The sequence below is a fragment of the Phocoena sinus genome, chromosome 2 (genome assembly GCF_008692025.1).
Source record: "Phocoena sinus isolate mPhoSin1 chromosome 2, mPhoSin1.pri, whole genome shotgun sequence".
NCBI classification, from domain to species: domain Eukaryota; kingdom Metazoa; phylum Chordata; class Mammalia; order Artiodactyla; family Phocoenidae; genus Phocoena; species Phocoena sinus.
In genome coordinates, this window is record NC_045764.1 from 13,761,326 (window position 1) to 13,781,701 (window position 20,376).

The 20,376-nt window shown below is 37.6% G+C and overlaps 1 protein-coding gene across 11 annotated transcripts in view; it reads right to left on the bottom strand.

The window, feature by feature from the left end:
• MLLT10 (MLLT10 histone lysine methyltransferase DOT1L cofactor) overlaps positions 1-20,376 on the bottom strand; it is a 248,761-nt gene that overhangs the window by 116,701 nt on the left and 111,684 nt on the right. For 9 of the 11 annotated variants that reach the window (XR_004348430.1, XR_004348429.1, XM_032622508.1 and 6 more), the window contains one exon: positions 18,887-18,982. The exons of the other annotated variants lie outside the window; for them this stretch is intronic. Coding sequence is in view for 7 of the 9 variants with exons in the window: in XM_032622508.1 (XP_032478399.1) it covers positions 18,887-18,982 (96 nt within the window). In the remaining 2 variants the exon portion in view is untranslated. The remainder of the gene's footprint in view (positions 1-18,886; positions 18,983-20,376) is intronic. 11 annotated transcript variants of the gene reach the window in all.

Below are 20,376 nucleotides of genomic sequence, written 5' to 3' on the forward strand. Positions count from 1 at the left end.
CCAAATAGTAATTACACATAAATCCCCTCCTTGTAGACAAAGTCTGGTTTTCTTTGGCTAATCACCCTCTCACATCCTCAAACTCCAGTCCAGAGGTGAACATGGTATATCTAAGTCAATTTAGATAAATCTACTCTCCCTACCCACTGACTGCCTTAGGTCTGGGATAGATTTAGGTCAGGATAATAAAACAGAAGGGTAAATTTTCTGTGAGATGGCTGGGAATGTTCTCTCTCTTAAAAACGTACTCCCTTCCTGCCTTCAGATGCTCAAGTGTTAGGCCATGACCCTTGGAACAACTGTAATGACCTGACAACTATGCCTAGAAAAGCCAAGAGAACCAAAAGAAAGACAACAATGCCCTGCCACTGTTGAACTGGCTATTGTTAAATTAACTAATCTTAGAAAAGCCTCTGAACATCTTATGCAAAACAATAAATTTCCTACTGCTTTAGCAATATTCTGTTACAGCTAAAAGCATCTGAACTGGAAAGACAATCTTACCTCTCAATGTTTTGTTTGTTTTTGTAATCTCTATTATTAAGCTTCAAGGTATAAATTTAAGGAAATAATATCTCTTGTGGTAAGGAAATTTTATATGAAGTTCAATGTTATCTATTTTGCTTCACTTTCTTTTTCTTCTATATAGCCAAATAAATCTAACTTTAATATTTTAAAAATTAACGTATATCATTTTAATATTTTTTATTGCTCTAACTACCCTTTTTAAAATCTATTTTCCATCTATATATAAAAATCTGGATTATACAGCTATCTATATATAAAAATTTACTTAGTAGTAATAATGGCTATTTCTGGATGGTGGATTCTGGAGTGGGTCTTTTTTTTTTTTTTAAATTAACTTGCATTTTTTTAAATGCTTTGTCTTTGTTTGAATTTTTTTTGTTGTTGTTGTACGCGGGCCTCTCACCGTTGTGGCCTCTCCCGTTGCGGAGCACAGGCTCCGGACACACAGGCTCAGCGGCCATGGCTCACGGGCCCAGCCGCTCCGCGGCATGTGGGATCTTCCCAGACCAGGGCACAAACCCGTGTCCCCTGCATCGGCAGGTGGACTCTCAACCACTGCGCCACCAGGGAAGCCTTGAATTTTTTTTAATAATTACATATGGCTTAACAAAAAGAATGGGCTAAAATGAGGTAGAGACAGCTAGCTATTCACCAAACCCATTTCCTTTTCTTATTCAGAGTATAACTGGATATTTCCCAGTTTCCTTTTGCAGTTCAATGTGGCATTCAACTGGGTTGAAGTCAAACGCAATCTGAATGAAAAACAACGTGTGCTGCCTCTAGGCCTGGTCCTTCATAGCCCCAAGTATTGAGTGTCCATGCTCCTTCCTCTTCCAGAGATTAATGAAAGTGAACACGGCAGCCACGAAGGAACAATGTAAAGAAGGCCGAGTCACAAGGTGGAAGGAACTTAAATTCCTGATTCATGCCTTATAAGAAAGAAAGCTGTCTGCAACATCCATTCTGGACTTAGCTGTGAATGAAAAATAAACATTGTATTAATCCTCATAATCTGAAGATTGTCACGTGTTAGGAGAAAGTTCTTACATGAGTCTCTACTGTTTCTGTATGTCTTGAGAATGAGGCAATGACTTGCCCGTCATTCTGAACTATCTTTTCAAGGTTGTTCATATAATGATCAGACTTAGAAAACAGAATGTGTACCTTAGGAGCAAAGGGCAGCCACACTTACTGGCTATTACAAAAGATTCAGGTGCCCTAAGATCACCTCTACTGCAATGCAAAAGACTGCATGAGCAGATGTCATCTGGTCCTCTTTGCACTGCCCTACGGAAACTGGATCTTGGGGGAGCAGTGCAGAAACACTGATACTCTGGCTACTTCTACTGCTTTAAGTAATAAACTATACTTCATCTCTGACCCAGAATTTTCTTGTCTCCTAACTAGTTACCTTATAAGTAGAGTAAAATCACAGACCTCTTTCAAAGTTCTTGACAGTTTGGTAATAGGAATGTGATGCTGTTAGAGACATGGCTTTCTGGAAGAGGAAGAATAAGGGCCTCAAGGGCCAATTAATGGAATTTGAGGGAAGTCTGTGGGAATGACTAACAAACATTGAGCAAATCGTATGGTCAATCAAGTAGTAAATGGTCCTTCATTTTACTGCCTGATAATGAGGAAGAACTGAGGAGGTGGCTGTTAAAACCTCCTCCAGGTTACAAGGATATATTGTACAACACAGGGAATATAGCCAATATTTTATAACTATAAATAGAGTATAAACTTTAAAAACTGTAAATCACTATATGTACACCTGCAACATATATAATTTTGTACATCAACTATACTTCAATTAAAAAAAAAAACCTTCAGGTAGGATGATTTCCTCACCAATCTGGCAGTTGGCTTCAGTTCCATCCTACCATAATAGTAACTAGTGAACAGAAAGTTCTAACCCTTTTCAGATAACAGTAACAGAGCCACTCACCTATGCTGGGCATAAAAGGAGGGAAACTGGCAAGCAATCACTATGGGCAGAAACAAAGTGAATCATAGGAACCCTGGTTCGCTTGAAAAATGCAGGTAGAGGGGCCTTAATGTATGTTAAGGAAGAATGGCAATAGCTGGGTTGCCTCACAGCTCAATACCACCTGCGATCTATCGAGCCAACTTTAAATTCAATTAGAGATGACAATAAAAGACTTCAGATATTTTTGCAGTGGATCCTGGTTGCTATAAGGCAGCTTTGGTCAGGAAATCTCAGGGAGATTTCCCAGAGGCAGACCAACACCCATGAGAAATTACAGTTGAGACTTAGAAGAGTAGTATTCAGGCTCTTGATGCCCCAGGTTGGATTTACAATATTAATAAAGCATTTACAGTATAATAAAGATGACCCACTGGAGAAATCTAGATAAATTTTTCCAATCACCACTGCCACCCTGAAAAACTCTCCCAGTCTTTATGAAACTAGCCACCTTATTGAAACTAGGTGAAAACCTGAGAGTTTAACTTTGTATTGGGTGGCAGATACCCTGGACTGAGGAGAGCTCTCCAAAACGGGTTCCTACTGTGTGAGCCAAAATCAAGTTGACCAGAGAGTGCAAAGTGGCTGCTGAATCACGGGGTCCCCTGGGCTGAAATAAATGGTGTCACCCATGAGGATGTCACAATATAGAGCACTGTGAATGCTGAAAACACGGGAAATTTGTTTGGTTAACCCACCAGCAGCCGTCATGCCCTTGGAAATTGAAACTAAACCCAAAGGTGAATTTAACAGTGTGGAGCCATCTCTACCCCCCGAGTCTCTCACTCTTCCTCAACCTCCTCAGCCTTTAAGGTGATCACAGTTGCTTTAATAAGAAAAATGATTAGAGATGAGGATAAGATTTCCCAGTCCCCAAAGAGAAATCAACTAATGGCCACAGGCGCCCATCCAAGTATGCTGGAGAATTTGGAGACAGCAGAGACACAAATTTTTATGGTTCTGTCACACAGTTACCCAGATTACTATCTTACCGGGACCTATGGAAGAAAAAGGCACCAGCATCAGTGGAAAGATTCACAGTGGGAAGAAGGAAGCTAATACTTTCTACCTTCAGCGCCCCACAATCCTCATTATGCACTTGAGCTACAAGTTTTGTGACTGATGATTTTGCTCATTTGAGACTCTGGCAAAAAGCCTCTACCCAGAGGCTCCCATTGGGGTTCTAGATTTGTTGCCTCCCTGACACAGCTATCAGGGGCACCCCTTTTTGAAAAGTAGCTATTAGCTTGCCAGTGGGCTCTTGTCAAAACTAGACCCACAGAACAATGTGACTCTCCAGCCTATGATGTCTAATATTAAGTCAGACTTAATGACTAACAATGTGGCAATGGCAAGGGCCCCAAATTCCTCACTTGTCAAATGGAAATGGTATATTCAAGAACACAACTGCCCTGGTCCCATCAGCATCTCAGCTTTGTATTTAAAATGTGACAGCTACCTCTGTTCTGTCACCTGATGCAAAGCTGTTGGCTTAATGTGGACCTCAATTCATAGAGCTTCCCTTCAACACTGAGCTTCGTTCACTGACTAGTTCAACTAAACCGAAACCAAATGGTATGTGGTATGCACTGGGTTGCAGCAGCTATTCAGCCTCAGTACCTGCTAAACTGATCCAAAAATACATGTCATCACTGCACTAGGAGGCAGAATTCAAGCCATTCTCACAGCACCAGACAACACTTCTGTGGAAGGTAAAATAATGGTACTGAAAGATGTCTAAACCCTAACCCTCAGAATCTGTAAATATGTTACCTTACATGGCAAAAGGCACTTTGCATATATAAGTATATTTACTTATCCTGGATTATCCAGCAGGCCCAATGCAATCACAGGGATCCTTAAAGTGAAAAAAGGAGGCAAAAGAAGAGAGTCACTGGAAGATATACGACTACTGAAGACTGATCAGAGAGCTGCAACGTTGCTTGCTTTAAAGAGACGAAGTGGGCCATGAAGCAAGGGATGTGGGCATACTCTAGAGGCTGAAAAAGTTAAGGAAACAAACTATGTAATCACACAAAGGAATGAATAATAAATGATTTAATGCTCACTTTAACTTCTCTCTGCCTGCTTAACAAGTATATCCAGTTTGCAACATTAAATACTAAATCGTTTTCTTCTTCCATGGATAAAAGTCCATCCCTTCTCAACGTCTCATCAGAGATTATCCCTTTTCATGACCTCAGCAGACCCCTCTTACTCCATTAACATCCTGTGCTCCAGTTTCATATTCCTATAAATGTATATGTAACTACTACAGTATAGTCAATGCAACTAAAACTATAAATCCTCCCAAATCAGTTCTTAATTACTCAAAAGTTGTCAATAATACTACCTTTATGTCATTACCCCCATACTTAAAACTCTGGGTTTGTTTAAAAAGCAAGCATTTCACATGGTTTCACTGTGTTCAAGAAACCATATTTTTAGGCACTGTGGAAAAAACAGTAAAGTACAAAAGATACGGATCAGTTTTGAAACACAATGTAGGGAATTCCCCGGTGGTCCAGTGGTTAGGACTCCGAGCTTCCACTGCAAGGGGCATGGGCTTGATCCCTGGTCAGGGAACTATCCCCCAAATGCCACACAGCACGGCCAAAAACAAAAAACAAAACAAAACACAATATAGCCTGGCAGTTAGACATATACTAATGACAACTAGTAGTAAAAAAGTGAAATGAAAACATAAGAAAATTGTGTAAAAGATATCCAAAGCAAGAGATACAGCGTGAGTCACACAAGACAAAGTCTAGCTTCATGAGAAAGCCAGAACTAAGTGCTGGACTTGAACTGAGATGGAAGAAAGAAAAGAAGAAAATGAAAACTGAAGAGCATCATTATTTGACAAAAAAAGAATAACTGGAGCACACAGAATAATGTTTTAAAAAAAAAAAAAAACCCAAAGCTTGTTTGGAGGCAATGGGTAGAATATGATTCAAACAAATTGTTTTTCCCTTCTGTTACGTGTAATGTGCCAATACATCAGTCCAAGCAAAGCCTCATCACTTAAGTCTTTCTGACAACTCTTCGTTTTTGCTATCAAATCAATCTCCTTATTTTACAATATTAATCATAATTTACAACTCTTAAAATAGTAATAATTTCACTTACTTGAATCAAATATACATCTAGCCTAACCCATCTCAAACTCCAGTCTCACACTTCTAACTGCCTTTAAAATGTTTCCCATTCCACCAGACGTAATGTGACTAAAATCAGAATTATCAGTTCCTCCTTTTTATAATGTTTACTCATTATAATGAGTAATTATAATGTTTACTTTTTCCTCAAGGCCCTACTTGTACTTATGGTGGTAGCATGCCCCTAGTGAAGACAGCCTGTAACCATCTATCACTTACAATGCACTCTTCCCCTTGCCCCACTACTACCAATCAGATCCCGGGCCTTATAGATTTTATTGCTTCAGTGCCTTGAATATCATTTCCCGTATCTTTCCATTCATATAAACTCAGTTTAGACTTCATCACTTTTAATCTGATTCAGGCTAACGTGCTTAAGCAACATAATACAGTGGTTAAGGAGCATGGACTCAGGAGCCTGACTATGTGGGCTCACATTCGGCTCTATCTTATTCACTATTAGCTTGTGCACGCTGTTAAACTTCTATGGCATAGTTTTCATATCTGTAAAAAATAATAATAATTGTACTTATCGCACAAGTTTGTTGTTGGGGATTCTATGAGTTAATAATACATGTAAAGTACCTAGAACAAGGTCTAACATACAGTAAATGTTAATTATCGCTGCGTGGTTGTCATTGTAGTTGTCATCATCATCATTCTACAAACTGGTCTCCTTATTTCAATTACTTATTAAGTAAAATTATTTATTTATTCAGTACACAAATGCTGATAATAAAAATGTAAATAGGACAAAAATTTATGGTGAAATTCCATTGTTTCAATGGGGAAGACAAATACATAAAACTTAGATAAATGTTATAAACAGAACTATCAGTCATCATAGTAGTTCACAAATTCTGTCCCCTCATACAAAACTGGGTGAATAATCTTCCTCATACCACTATTAAATGCAAACTCCTCTTACTGAAATTGTCATAAATGGCCCCAACCTATATTTTCATGCTTATCATTCTTATTCCCCTACCCCATGTTTTCAACAAACTGAACCTTCTCCATGTTCAAAATACTATGAAGTTTCTAGCTTTTGTACTCTGAAGATATTGTTCATGTAATTGGGAACACCGTCCTCTCATATCTCCTTAAGAAAAATCAATGACAACATTCAAAACGTTTCTAAAATAACACTGCTTTCATTTAGCATTTCCTACTGCCTCACAGGAAACTTCTGCCAAATTTCCACAAGGACTTTATTTTCTTCTCACTGGACCAATCTCGCTCTGACTCACGTGTGTATTTATTTTAACCATTCAGCCTAACCTAAGCTAGCAGTACTCAATTTCAGAAACCACTACCACTTCACATTTCTTTTTTAAAAATTCAGCTGTGGTTATATACGACAATTAAGGTTTGAAAAAAAATAGGCCTACACAACAATTTATTCAGTAAAAACGTTACTGAGTGATTGATTTTACCACACAGAATCATAATAGGTAACCATCCTCTAAGCAGTGTCACCTAATAATTCATCAATTAAGAATAAATTATTATTGGGGACTTCCTTGGTGGTCCAGTGGTTAAGAATCTGCCTTCCAATGCAGAGGATGCAGGTTGGATCCCTGGTCGGGGAACTAAGATCCCACATGCCACAGGGCAGCTAAGCCCAGGCGATGCAACTACTGAGCCCATGCCCTCTAGAGCCCACGTGCCGCAACTAAAATCCAACACAGCCAAATAAACAAATATTTTTGAAAAGAATAAATTATTATTATGCCCGTTATTTTTTTATCACAAAAACTTTCCAGTCTACTGGTTACCTGGAAGACTTAGTACAAAGTAATTCCTTACCTATTAGTGGTTGAACCTAAAGCTTTTAGTGCCCATGTGATTCCCACATTTACTTCATGATGAAGTAAACAAAACAAGAAACAGAATAAAAACACTTCATAATTTAAACAAAGTAACACTAATATTTATCCAGAAACCGTAAACATGAACCAGGCTCTCACTATCTTCTAAAGCCATGCTTCCAATATGGTATCTACTTGCCGCATGTGGCTATTTAACTTACTTAACTGTGGTCTAGTCTAGAACTTCACAATAAATCAATAAAAATTTACATTTGAATGTACTCCTCTCACTTTTCCTCTAATGTAACTATGAGACAAAGTTTATTTAACAATAATCAGCCCCAAGAAAATAAACAAAGAGCTGAAGACCAAATAACTTATCATAATGAAGGAACAAAACTACCACTGAGAAAAGCAAAAACAAAAAATAAGTGCTGGCAAGGATGTGGAGAAACTGGAAACCCTGTTGGTAGAAATGTAAAATGGTACAGCTGCTATGGAAAATAGTATAGCGGCTCCTCAAAAAATTAAACACAGAATCACCATGTGATCCAGCAATTCCACTTCTGGATATATACCCAAAAGAGCTGAAAGCAGAAGCTTGAAGAGATATTGTATACCCACCCATGTTCACAGCAGCATTATTCATTCGCAACAGCTAGAATGTGGAAGCAACCCAAGTCTCCATCAACAAATAAATGAATAAGCAAAATGTGGCATGTACATATAACAGAATATTCCACTTATAAGAGGAATCTAGAGTACTCAAATTACTAAAAGCACAAAGTAGAATAGTGGCTGCCAGGGGCTTGAGGGGGGAGTTGGGGGGAGGTGGAGTTACTGCTTACTGGTTGCAGAGTTTCCGTTCTGCAAGATGAAAAGAGTTTTGCAGATGGATGGTGGTGATGGGTGCACAGCAATATAAATGTATTTAGTGCCACTGAACTGCACATTTTAAAATGGTTTAAACAGTAAATCTTATGTATATTCTACCACTTTAAAAATTAGGAGTGATAACTACTACAGACAGAGAGAAACCTAGGGCCCTTGTCATTATCACTATCATTAAAGAATTGAAACAAGCTCACACAGAGAAGTTTAAGCAGTTGGAGAGCTGCCCCAAACTGTTTATATAATACATTCTGTCTATACACTGTTTACTTTTTCTTCATCCATTCCCCCAGTTAATTGAAATACTACAACTGAGATTATTTTTTCAGTTTAAAAATAGGGAATAGCAGGGGCTTCCCTGGTGGTGCAGTGGTTAAGAATCCGCCTGCCAATGCAGGAGACACGGGTTCGAGCCCTGGTCCGGGAAGATCCCACATGCCACGGAGCAACTAAGCTCGTGTGCCACAACTGAGCCCGCGTGCCACAACTACTGAAGCCTGCATGCCTAGAGCCCGTACTCCTCAATAAGAGAAGCCACGGCAATGAGAAGCCCACACAAGGGAGAGTAGCCCCCGCTTGCCACAACTAGAGAAAGCCTGCGCACAGCAACAAAGACCCAACGCAGCCAAAAATAAATAAAATGAATAAATTTATTTTTAAAAAAATAGGGAATAGCAGAAACAAACCAAACAAAACAAAATCACTTGCTTTTAAAATACAACTGTTATGTCACAAAGTATTTGGTAAAACAGTACTGTAAAAGTACTTTGTACTACTACTACCTCAGACAATAAGATAACTGATACACAATTAATATATAAAAGTCAATAGTCTTTATAAACAGACAATAAAAGAAGATACAATAATAGTGAACCCCCTTTTAAAGTAACAAGAAAGGGCTTCCCTGGTGGCACAGTAGTTAAGAATCTACCTGCCAATGCAGGGGACACAGGTTCGAGACCTGATCCGGGAAGATCCCAGATGCCACAGAGCAGCTAAGCCCATGTGCCACAACTACTGAGTCTGAACTCTAGAGCCCATGAGCCACAACTACTGAGCCCACGTGCCACAACTACTGAAGCCCATGTGCCTAGAGCCCATGCTCCGCAATGAGAAGCCACCGCAATGAGAAGCCACCACAATGAGAAGCCCACGCACCGCAACAAAGAGTAGCCCCAGCTCGCCACAACCAGAGAAAAGCCCACGTGCAGCAACAAAGACCCAACTCAGCCAAAAATAAAATAAATAAAATAAACAAATAATAAAAGAACAAGAAAGAAATTAACAAAGGAAATATAGTGGCAACAGAGTAGTTTCTCAATCTCTCTGAATCCCCATATAAAAACAGACAATTTAGGAAAACCAAAAATCCATGGAATAACATTTTACAACAAAACCAAGTGTCAAAGTACTTCCATCAACCCCAAAATACAAACAGAGTGGAACAAAGAACTACAAGATCTGCATGGTAACAGCATTTGTGAGTGGAGAAGGAAACCACAGGAAAACCACAAAATCACCAACGGTATCCACTGTAAAGCACTAAGGGCTAATTTAAGGACAGCAGCTGAAACAAGAAAGGGTTTTGCAATGGCCAATACCAGATAAATGCAAGCAGCCTCCTATAAGAAGGGCTGAAGTGGGGTCTCAATTAACCTTCCAGGTAAGGGTCCATTCTAGGACAGGGACTTACTCCAAAGAAAAATGGTTTCTAAATACCATCCCCACTGAAAGAATATGATACAATGATAGCAAAAAAAAAAAAAAGGTTATGATGTACTGTGAACTATACACCACTTATGTGGTATTTCTACCAAGTATGCTTAACATAAATCTAATCAAAAGGAAATGAAAAAGACAAATCCCAGTTGAGGGACATGCTGCAAAACAACTAGTATAGAACCTTCAAAAATGTCAACATTGCGAAAGGTAGAAAAGCTTGAGGACTAAAGAGATGTAACTAGATGCAATGTTTGATACTTAACTGAATCCTGGATCAATTTCTTTTGAGGCAGCTACAAAGAACATTATTGGGACAACAGGAAATATTTGGATATGGACTATATAAAGTAGATGCTACATAAACATTTATTAAATTCAATTAAACATTAATGTCCCTATTCTTCATCTATGGAAAAGGAAATTAAACTAGATAGTGTAACATAGGAAATAAGTATATTAACAAACTTTTACTATTAATGGAAAATATTTGTTACAGTCACCATAATTCTAAGATTTTAGACAGTTGGAATTCAACTCTTAACACCTAAATGAATTTAAGTCTTCACATTATGTGTAATCTCAACTTTATAAAAGATAGTAACTCTACTGAATAAAGAAATCAGTCCCTCAGCCAATTCAATTAGTCATAAAATTCCATTTCATGGGCATGGTATTTAATTGATGCAAACTGTATTAATGTTTATCTTTAATATCTAAATTCAAGCAAAATTTCAAAAAGGCTATTCACATCTACTTGTAACTTGGCTGTTTATCCTCTTTTGACAAGGAATCTTTCCCTCCTAAGTTACAAGCTCTTTATAAATCTCTTCTCCCAAACGCTAGTCTAAGTAAGAACTTCCTGGAACAAAGCAGAGGATTCACGAGAGATTCTTTGTATTAGCATTCCTTTTAGAACACGTGAAAACTGCACCATTTGTACTAAGACCAAAAAAAGTTCGATTTGTAATACATCTGATTTATCTAACTTTTAAAGAAATGTGATTATTAAACCTCCACATAAAAGGCAGAAAGACTTGTGAAAAAAAGATCCACAGACTTTGGAGTCAGGCATGCTTGGTCTTAAATCCTTGCTCCATCATTTATTAACAGATATCTCCTGTTTTTGTCTGCCCATTATTTTTCTTTAGGTAACTCTTCCCTACTCCTTGTGACCTTGCTAAGATCTTCAACCACAGTAACCCAATACTCCGGACCACAAGAGTGAGTGTGTTAAACAGATAAGGCCAATCCTATGTGGACAACCCTCAGGGTCCCCAAACATTCTCAGTTCCAATGGCTTTCACTTAAGATTCTCCTTTGGTATGCCTATAATCACATCTTGTGCCCCAAAATTTGAAGGGTCTAAGATCTTACCGTACTTACAAGCTAACAATTAGCCCACCAGTTTCATGAGTGCTGGAAGAAGACACACGACTCCTGGGCTGGACACAGAGGGCTCTATTACTCATAGCAATAGCAGTAGCCAGAGTGTCAGCATTTGCATCATTCCCCAACCCCCAATTCTGACAGGATAACCCGAAGGAGGCCAGATGACACTTGCACACAGAGTGGGTTGCATTTAAGGAGAGCAATCTTGGGCTTAGGGAACCCAATTCTGAACAGTAAGCATGCCTGCCAATTACCCCAGAAAGAGGTATTATCTCTGTATCTCCCAAGACTATATGCAACTCTGCCCTTGCTCTGGATGGTGCCTCCATTTTCCAAGGCTGTTTATTATATAAAAACTTCGAAAAGTTAAACAAAGGCAGTTGAAGTCTCTGCTCACAAGACGTGTACAAATGTCAGAGTCCCATGGAGAACTGTCTCCCAACAACTGATGCCAAAACTGACCAATGAAATATTCAACCACTATGATCTATTCTTTCTTCACAACCTTGAAGTTAACTCACTCTCTTAACTTGTTCTTGGGACCTCACTGAGTTCTTCCAGGCCCTTGCTGCAACAATTCCTCCAAATCTATATGCCCCATTCCCTAGTTTCACTTTAAACACTTTTGAAAATAACTTGTCTCCTTATCCTAATATCCAACCTGCTTAGCAGTATCTCCCCTAGGATTCTGCCCTCGTCTACTTTCTCTGCTCCATTATCCAGGTGACCCGAAGTTGTAAGCACATCGGGTAGGGGGTCTCGGAGAAAGAGAACCAGGCATGGCTTTCTTGACATAAGAGAAGCCATTTCTGGCCTAAGCCATTTTGTGATCTAAGCCTGGCCACAATGGAACGGGTCTCCATAATTATTGATCTTACAGGAAATGAGGGAAATGCAGGAACAAAGGAAAATTAACAGGGAAGAGCTAAATCAGACTGCAAGTTCGATCTGTTTGATTTTAACCTTTGCTTTTTGCTGCTTTTGTTATTTTAATCATATATAATGGCCTGCCTCAGGGAACCCTGCCCCTCTGCCTGAATGTTAAACTAAAGTGCCTCTGTTCAGCTCACCGGGAGACAATCCGACCCTGCCCGCCTGTGGATGGCTGCAAGAAAGAAGAAATTAACACACTCCCTCACAGAGGCTGGCCATTCCAGGGGATATTTGCTAAACTTACGGCCTCTTTACTTTACTTCCTCATCTCCCCCTCTCTGTGCTATAAAAGAAACTGGCATCCAAACCCCATATATAATATGGTTTTTCGGAGACACCAGTCTGCCACCTTCTCGGTCTGCCAACTTTCCGAATAAAGTTGTATTCCTTGCCTCAACACCTCGTCTGCGCTTCACTGGCCTGTCTCGATGCAAGTAGAGGAAGCTTGGACTTGGTAACAAATGCAGTCAAGAACCAATAATTCAAGACTTCCCTGGTGGCGCAGTGGTTAAGAATCTGCCTGCCAATGCAGGGGACACGGGTTCGAGCCCTGGTCAGGGAAGATCCCACATGCCGCGGAGCAACTAAGTCCGTGTACCACAACTACTGAGCCTGTGCTCTAGAGCCCGCGAGCCACAACGACTGAGCCCATGTGCCACAACTATGAAGCCTGTGCACCTAGAGCCTGTGCTCTGCAACAAGAGAAGCCACCATAATGAGAAGCCCACACACCACAACGAAGAGTAGCCCCTGCTCACCGCAACTAGAGAAAGCCCACGTGCAGCAACAAAGACCCAACACAGCCATAAATTAATTTTTTAAAAAAGAAACAATAGTTCAGCAATAAAACAGGGTCCTAGTTCCTCCTCAAGGGATATACATAACAATCTGATACCTGTCTTGAGTTCTGCAGGAATTAAGGCCCCCCACCCAAGGTGGAGGATGAAACAGATGATGTCGACCTTTTCTGACCCCTCCTGACTTTAATCAACTAAAGCTTGGACTCTCAACTTCTGCCCCAATTCTATGCTGAATTCTCCTCTACTCAAGCCCCTTCATGAATATGCATGTACCCTTGGCTTAAAACTTCCCCACTTCTGCTGTTTGAAGAGATACCGCTTTGGGAGAGATCCCTGGTGTTCTGCTTACTTGCTGTAAATAATAAATCTTTCCCCCTTCCCAGTCTTTGGCTTGGTTGTGTCTTTTGGCTCAACACCCACCAAGAGGCGAACCCAGTTTTCAGGTAGCAAAGTTACTCACATACACGCCACCTCTTTTCTTCCACCCCTCCCACCACCCCCCAAACAGGGCAAGACAATATTCTTCTTTGTCCATTACCATACCTTAATCTTACATATTCCTCCAGGTATTATCCTATTTCTCAGTGGGCAGGAGTTGGAAGGACTTTTAGGAGATGATGCGTGAAAGCCTAACGAGCATGGAAGAGACTATTCCTAGCCTTTCAGGAGGCTGCTAAGGAGGGCTTAAAAGAGAAAAAAATGGGGCTTCCCTGGTGGCGCAGTGGTTGAGAGTCCGCCTGCCGATGCAGGGGACACGGGTTCGTGCCCCGGTCTGGGAGGATCCCACATGCCGCGGAGCGGCTGGGCCCGTGAGCCATGGCCGCTGAGCCTGCGCGTCCGGAGCCTGTCCTCCGCAACGGGAGAGGCCACAACAGTGAGAGGCCCGCGTAACCCAAAAAAAAAAAAAAAAAAAAAAAAAAAAAAAAAGAGAAAAAAATGTACTTGAAAATTAGAGGAAAGGGGGTTCTTGTTATGCAGTAACAACATTTAGCAACATTATGCCCATGGTCACATAGAAAAGAGAAAGTGTACTCAATGTATTGTATGATTTAACAAGGAGATTTTCTAGGTAATATGTTGAAAGTGCAGTCTTTTTGCTATTTATAGTAAAAAGCAGTATAGAGATAAACTAGGAAAACCACTGACAAAAAAGGAACCAAGACCTGCTGGTTTTATAAGTTGCCAGTCTTTCCAGACAGCAAACAATGCTAAAGTAAGGACTAGCTTCCAGAAAAACATAAAATCTAGGCTACTGTCAGAAAACCACTATATGAGAGCAAAGCAAGGGTATGACTGTAAAATCCACTGTTAAGATTTAGTGAGCCTCAGAGAACCTGAAACAATGTCAGGTGTCAGGGTCAGGAAAGAGAAAGAAAGAATGAGGAAATATTCCAGACTGGGAAAAACTAAGTAAGAGACAGGACAACTGACTGCAACATGTGATCCTGGATTGAATTCTGAACCAGAACTAAAAAAGTCTCCCTCTTTTAGTATGGAGGACATTAGTGGGTGGAATTCAAATAGGATCTATAGATCTAATAGTTCTGCAACAATGTTAATTTACTGTCTTTGACCATTGTACTGTAATCATGTAGGAAATTTCCCCTTTTATTAAAACTACACATTAAAGGACTTAGGCTAACAGGGCATTATAATTTACTGTCTCAAGTTCAGAAAAAAGATTATACATAGAAAAGTGAGCGAAAGAGGGCAAAGGCGGGAGAGAAAGGGAGGACATGATAAAGCTAACAGGATGAAATGCTAACATCTTGGGAGTCTGGGTGAATGGTGTAGAGAAATAATGTGTAGTATTTTTGCAACTTTTCCCACAAGTCTAAAATTACTGCAAAATCAAAAGTTTTTAAAAAAAAAAGATGTTAATCCTTCTGGCTGGCTGCCCAACACCCCAGGATGAAGGATAAAACCAGCATTACTTATAAAACTATTCATGAAATGACACCTTTTTTTTTAATTGGGGTATAGTTGTTTTACAGTGTTGTGTTAGTTTCTACTGTACAGCAAAGTGTAGTTCCCTGTGCTATACAGCAGGTTTTCGTTAGTTATCTATTTTATACATATTAGTGTATATATGTCAATCCCAACCTCCCAGTTCATCCCACCCACCCCGTTTCCCCTGTGGTGTCCATACGTTGGTTCTCTACTTGTGGAAATGACCTTCTTAATTAAATAGTCTCATCTCCCGTCACTCTTCAGCCCCACCACACACTCCAAACATTCTGTTCCTGCAAAGCCCTGCCCTCTCCCCTCTCTTAACTCTTTGCACATGTAGAAGCTTAAAGCTTTAACCTGAGTGGAAGATTTCCAAAGGGAAGTACAAAAAGTGTGTGTGTGTAACGGGTGACTCTCAAACTGAAAACTTAAAAAAAACCCAAAAATACAGAGAAGTAATGACAGCTCTGTGATTGAGTTTTATTCCTCCAAGGACCAAAGAAGTAGCCCAGTTCTCTTCGAAGACATGAATAGTCCTAAACAAAAGGGAAGTCCAGTCAATTCCCTGAGGTTCACAAAACACTAACCAAAAAGCCTATCTCCCCCAACCTCCCAAAGCACCCTAACAGTATTTATACTAGCAATAACTCCTTCATCTGTTGCCAGTTATTAATAACAGAATGGAACCAAGGGCAAGTAAGGGGGTGGAGTACAGGATGGGAGATAAATCCCTCTAATTGTAGTAGGGGACAGCTGGATTTCTGTCATACCTATTTGGAAATGAGTAAATTTCCATAAGATACACTGCCACTGATGTTAATGTGGCTGTAAAGTATTGTAAGTCTAGTCTAGCATAATACTATACTACTGATACAATATAAGTTAACATTGATGAGTGGGAAGAGGATAAAGTGAGGATCAAATGCACTGGTACAGATTATCTCAATGCAAAAAATAACCACTGATTTCTAAATGATGACCTCCAACTTAGCCTTTAGGAAAAAAATCCTTTCTGAAGCTCGGAGCCTCGCAAAACAATGGCATGTCTCCAAGTCTGATATGCATTTCCATTTCCTAACTTTTGCCCACATCTCACTCTATGGCAGTGCTTCTGTAAACACAAAAACACTAGGCTTAAAAAAAAAATTCTATTTTACAATGAGCATTAATTGACATTAATAGTCTTAGAACATATTCTTCTTAAATAGTAATGATCATGATCCAAACTATTTCATGATTGAATTAAGACCCTCCTACAATATGCATAGCTTTTCATTCATTTCAAACATGTACTTTGATTCTTTTAAAAATATATACGCCGATTTTTAGAGAAACTGTCTCTAATTCAAAGGTATATCTCACCATTAGCTTTTCCTCTCTCCTTGCTGGCATTTCACAGTTAATATCTAACCAGTAATAATATATCTTGGGCCACACAGTAATTCTCTCAAAAGCAAAGGCTAAGTATTGGGTTGGCCAAAAAGTTCGTTCTGGTTTTTGTAGCCTATGGAAAACCCGAACGAACTTTTTGGCCAGCCCAATATTTTTTTTAATTTTCTTATAGTTATATATAAAAAGTTAACTTGTAAATTGATTTCATTTAAAAATAAGTGAGTTGGATAATACAATATTTAGTATTAAATATTCTTTATCATCACTTATTTATAACTTAATAAACATGTGACAGAATGAACACAGATAAAAGAATTCACAGGGAACATGATTCTAACATATCTTATGAACAATATCACCAAATTTTAGTTCATAACATATAGTATTTTAAATTAGTAAAATCCAAATAGATTGTAAGTACTACTTGTCAAAACATTTTATAACACGATATGCATATTTTCAAGACAACCCTATTAGATGTTAAAGTCTTAAAAGAGGTAAGGAGGGATGAAGAGAAAGACAGTCTGTAACACCCTATCTTTACAGTTACGTCATCACTTAACATCATACCATAATAAAAAAGTCCCTCCCCGAATATTCCTAAGGCAAGCAAACAAGTCTAACAATAATAATAAATGTATAGTATGTTTATCTCACAGCCTTCATAGATTATCAGAAAATCTTAATTATTAGAAAATAAAATGCACAAACTGATTTTAAGTCTGACAACAAAATCAAGTTGTACTAAACTTATACGTGCTAAAAGTAAAATTCAAATAGTATTTATATACTAATGAAAATACCAACAGCTAGAATTTAAAGTTAAACAAGTTTGACTAACTTAATACATTGTTTTTTAATACAGTATTCAACGACTGCAAAAACTCATAAAATGAAAACTTTAATTCATTCCTAGAAGGAAAAAAAGATTAATAAATAGTCACCAGTACCGTATTTATTAAATACTGTACTACATTTAATAATTGTCCATTAAAAATAACATGACAGGGCATAGATTAAGATAAATATGGTCATACAGCAAATACTTCTTTAAACAGATAATCCTCATGAAATGGCAGAATATAAGAACATCATTGGTATGACTTCCCTTTTCACAATTTATAATAAGCCCTACCTAAGACTTCCTCAATCATGATTAAAAAGTTTAAATAAAATCTCACAATGCTTGTTACAAAAACGGCTAATTAAACCAAATCTGCCATTTTTCCATGAGCAACACAAGCAACAATAAACAGCAAAATCAAACCCTACGATTGTCACTATCACAAAACCACCTCGTTAAAGAACTCAAAATGAATATGTGTACTTGTTGCCTAAGATCTACCAAAAATATATAAACCTAACAAATGTTCGGAAGGAGAATATAAAGTTATAATTATTATTCACTAATAATTGGAAAATTAATCTCAAAACAAAAAATTTAAGCTTTCAAAATGTTTACCTTGAAAAAAGAAACAAATTCTAACCAAATTCCTAAGTATTTACAAACATGAAAATGTTAAGTGATTTAGTTTTTCACACAATCTGTAGAAATATCTTCCAAACTAGTTTATACCAACTGTTTAAAAGTAATATTCTTTCCTAATTGGAGAAGTCCTTTGTATCTTCACTTTGTTGAAAACAATCCATAGCAGTATCCTTTTCCTATGTGGGCAATATGTCCTATGAATGATTCTACAGTACTTATCAGTAGTTTACTAAAAATTACTCATATCCTTTACAATAAGTAAAAATGTAAGCAGAAAACAGGTAAGTCAGAAGAAGACAGATTAGTATTAGGCAAGCTTTTAGTGTTTTAATTAAAAGACAGAATATTCTCAAACAAATGGTATGACATTTGGTCATTAAAAAAAATAATAAACCATTAGTACCACTGGGGAAAAAATAACAGTCAAGAATATATAGAACTTCAAAATTGTTCTATATTATAAAGGGAAAAGGCTGATGAGATTTTTACTTACATGTGAAATAATCAGTTAATAATATCTAGCAACAAACCATTATTGCTAAAGTTACCCAAAGATTTCAAAAGATGACCAGAGTAACACATGCAAGAAATCCCTCACATGCCTTCAATAAAGTTTTCAATATTTCAAATTTTCAGTTGAAATGGGTACAACCATATTCACAAATATGGCATATTATTTTAAACCTACTCTTTGACTTAATACTCTGTATTAGCCAAAATTTTTCAGTATTTCAATGTTTTCATTCAGCTATCAAGAAACTTAATTTTATCAAAAAACGGGAAAAAAATCTATTAAGTAGATGTGCTACATATTTAGCAACAACAAATCCACTTACTTTTTTCTCTTTCTCATGATGTTTATCCTGAGAGTGAGAGGAAGAATCACTTAAACTTTGATCATATGACCTATTACATCCCCGTTTGCTCTTTTTCTAAAAAAGAAAATATGTATACATATAGGTATATGTATATAAAATTTGAAATCTTTTGTTAGGTTTAAACCAATTCAAGTGTGAAGTACTATAAAGTGTCTACTGAAGGAAAAAAAAGTCTATTTCAAACTATATACTCCAGACACCATCCATATATTATATATTGCATTATAAAGGAAAATATAACCCTAAATCTAAGATTAATGCCATGTTTTTGTACGTTTATTAAAAAGTGTGAAAACAGACTATACTTTCAAACAAGCAGCAGCTTATTTGTCATTTTATTACAAAACCACCTCATTAAAGAGATCAACTATAGTTTTCAACGTCTGGTTTAAAAAACTAAAGATGTTTCAACCAAAAATAGAGAATGCCATATTGAAAAAGGATGCCAAGACTAGAAGAAAAGAAAAGAAAATATCTGAAGAGTTACTTTATGCCACTAGGAAAAGCAAGAAGCCTTTTAATCTCATACATTCAGTATTAAGGCATACAATTTTCTAAAAATCTGTCTCTGCAGTTCATATAGAAAAAAAAAAAAATGAAAGGAAATGTCAGCATTAGATCCATGCATTTTTTAAAGCATTACTAAAACTATTACACATTTCTATTTAAAATACTTACACAGATTCATAATAAAGTATGACAGAGTTACTGGAGGTGTTAAAATTTGGTGGTACCATAACTAGTTTAAACTAGATAAAAGTGACTATAAAAGATGATCAAATTCCATGCAAACACAGATCTTATACAATCTTATTAAATTATTAAACAGACTTTTTCCCCCAACCACCAAATGGAATAACAGCATATTAATAAGTAACAATGAAAAAATTCTATTTACGCAAAGGTCAAAATCCACTTTCATTATTTCTATATTTTATCTATATCATCTCTGATTTAGAAAATGAACATTCCAATGTGGTTTTAAAGCACATTTTCAATTTTACTATCTCAAGATTTCTCTTAGAACACTTCAATGTTCTTTGACAGTCATTAAAATAAATCAAAGTCTTCAATATTAAACAATATATATGTACAATCTTAAATATTTTATATGCATGAACCAGAATACTGGAGTCATGAGTTGCTCATTTCTTAAGAAAGCGGCCCCTAATGATATTATTTATTTTTTAAAAAGAAAGAAATAGCCCTATTCCCAGGGGAGAGGTAACAATAAAAAATAACAATGAGACACTAAAGAAAAACAAAGAAGCCTTATATTTTCAGTATACAAATCTGATACCTCTAAAGACTGAGAAATAGACAATGGGGCATTAAGGAAATATTGATCTGTCAAAGGAACATGGACACAAAATACATAATGGTTAATCAAATAATACTAACTCATCCATGCTACTATGTGACAGTAAAGAGTGATCAAGGGGCTTCCC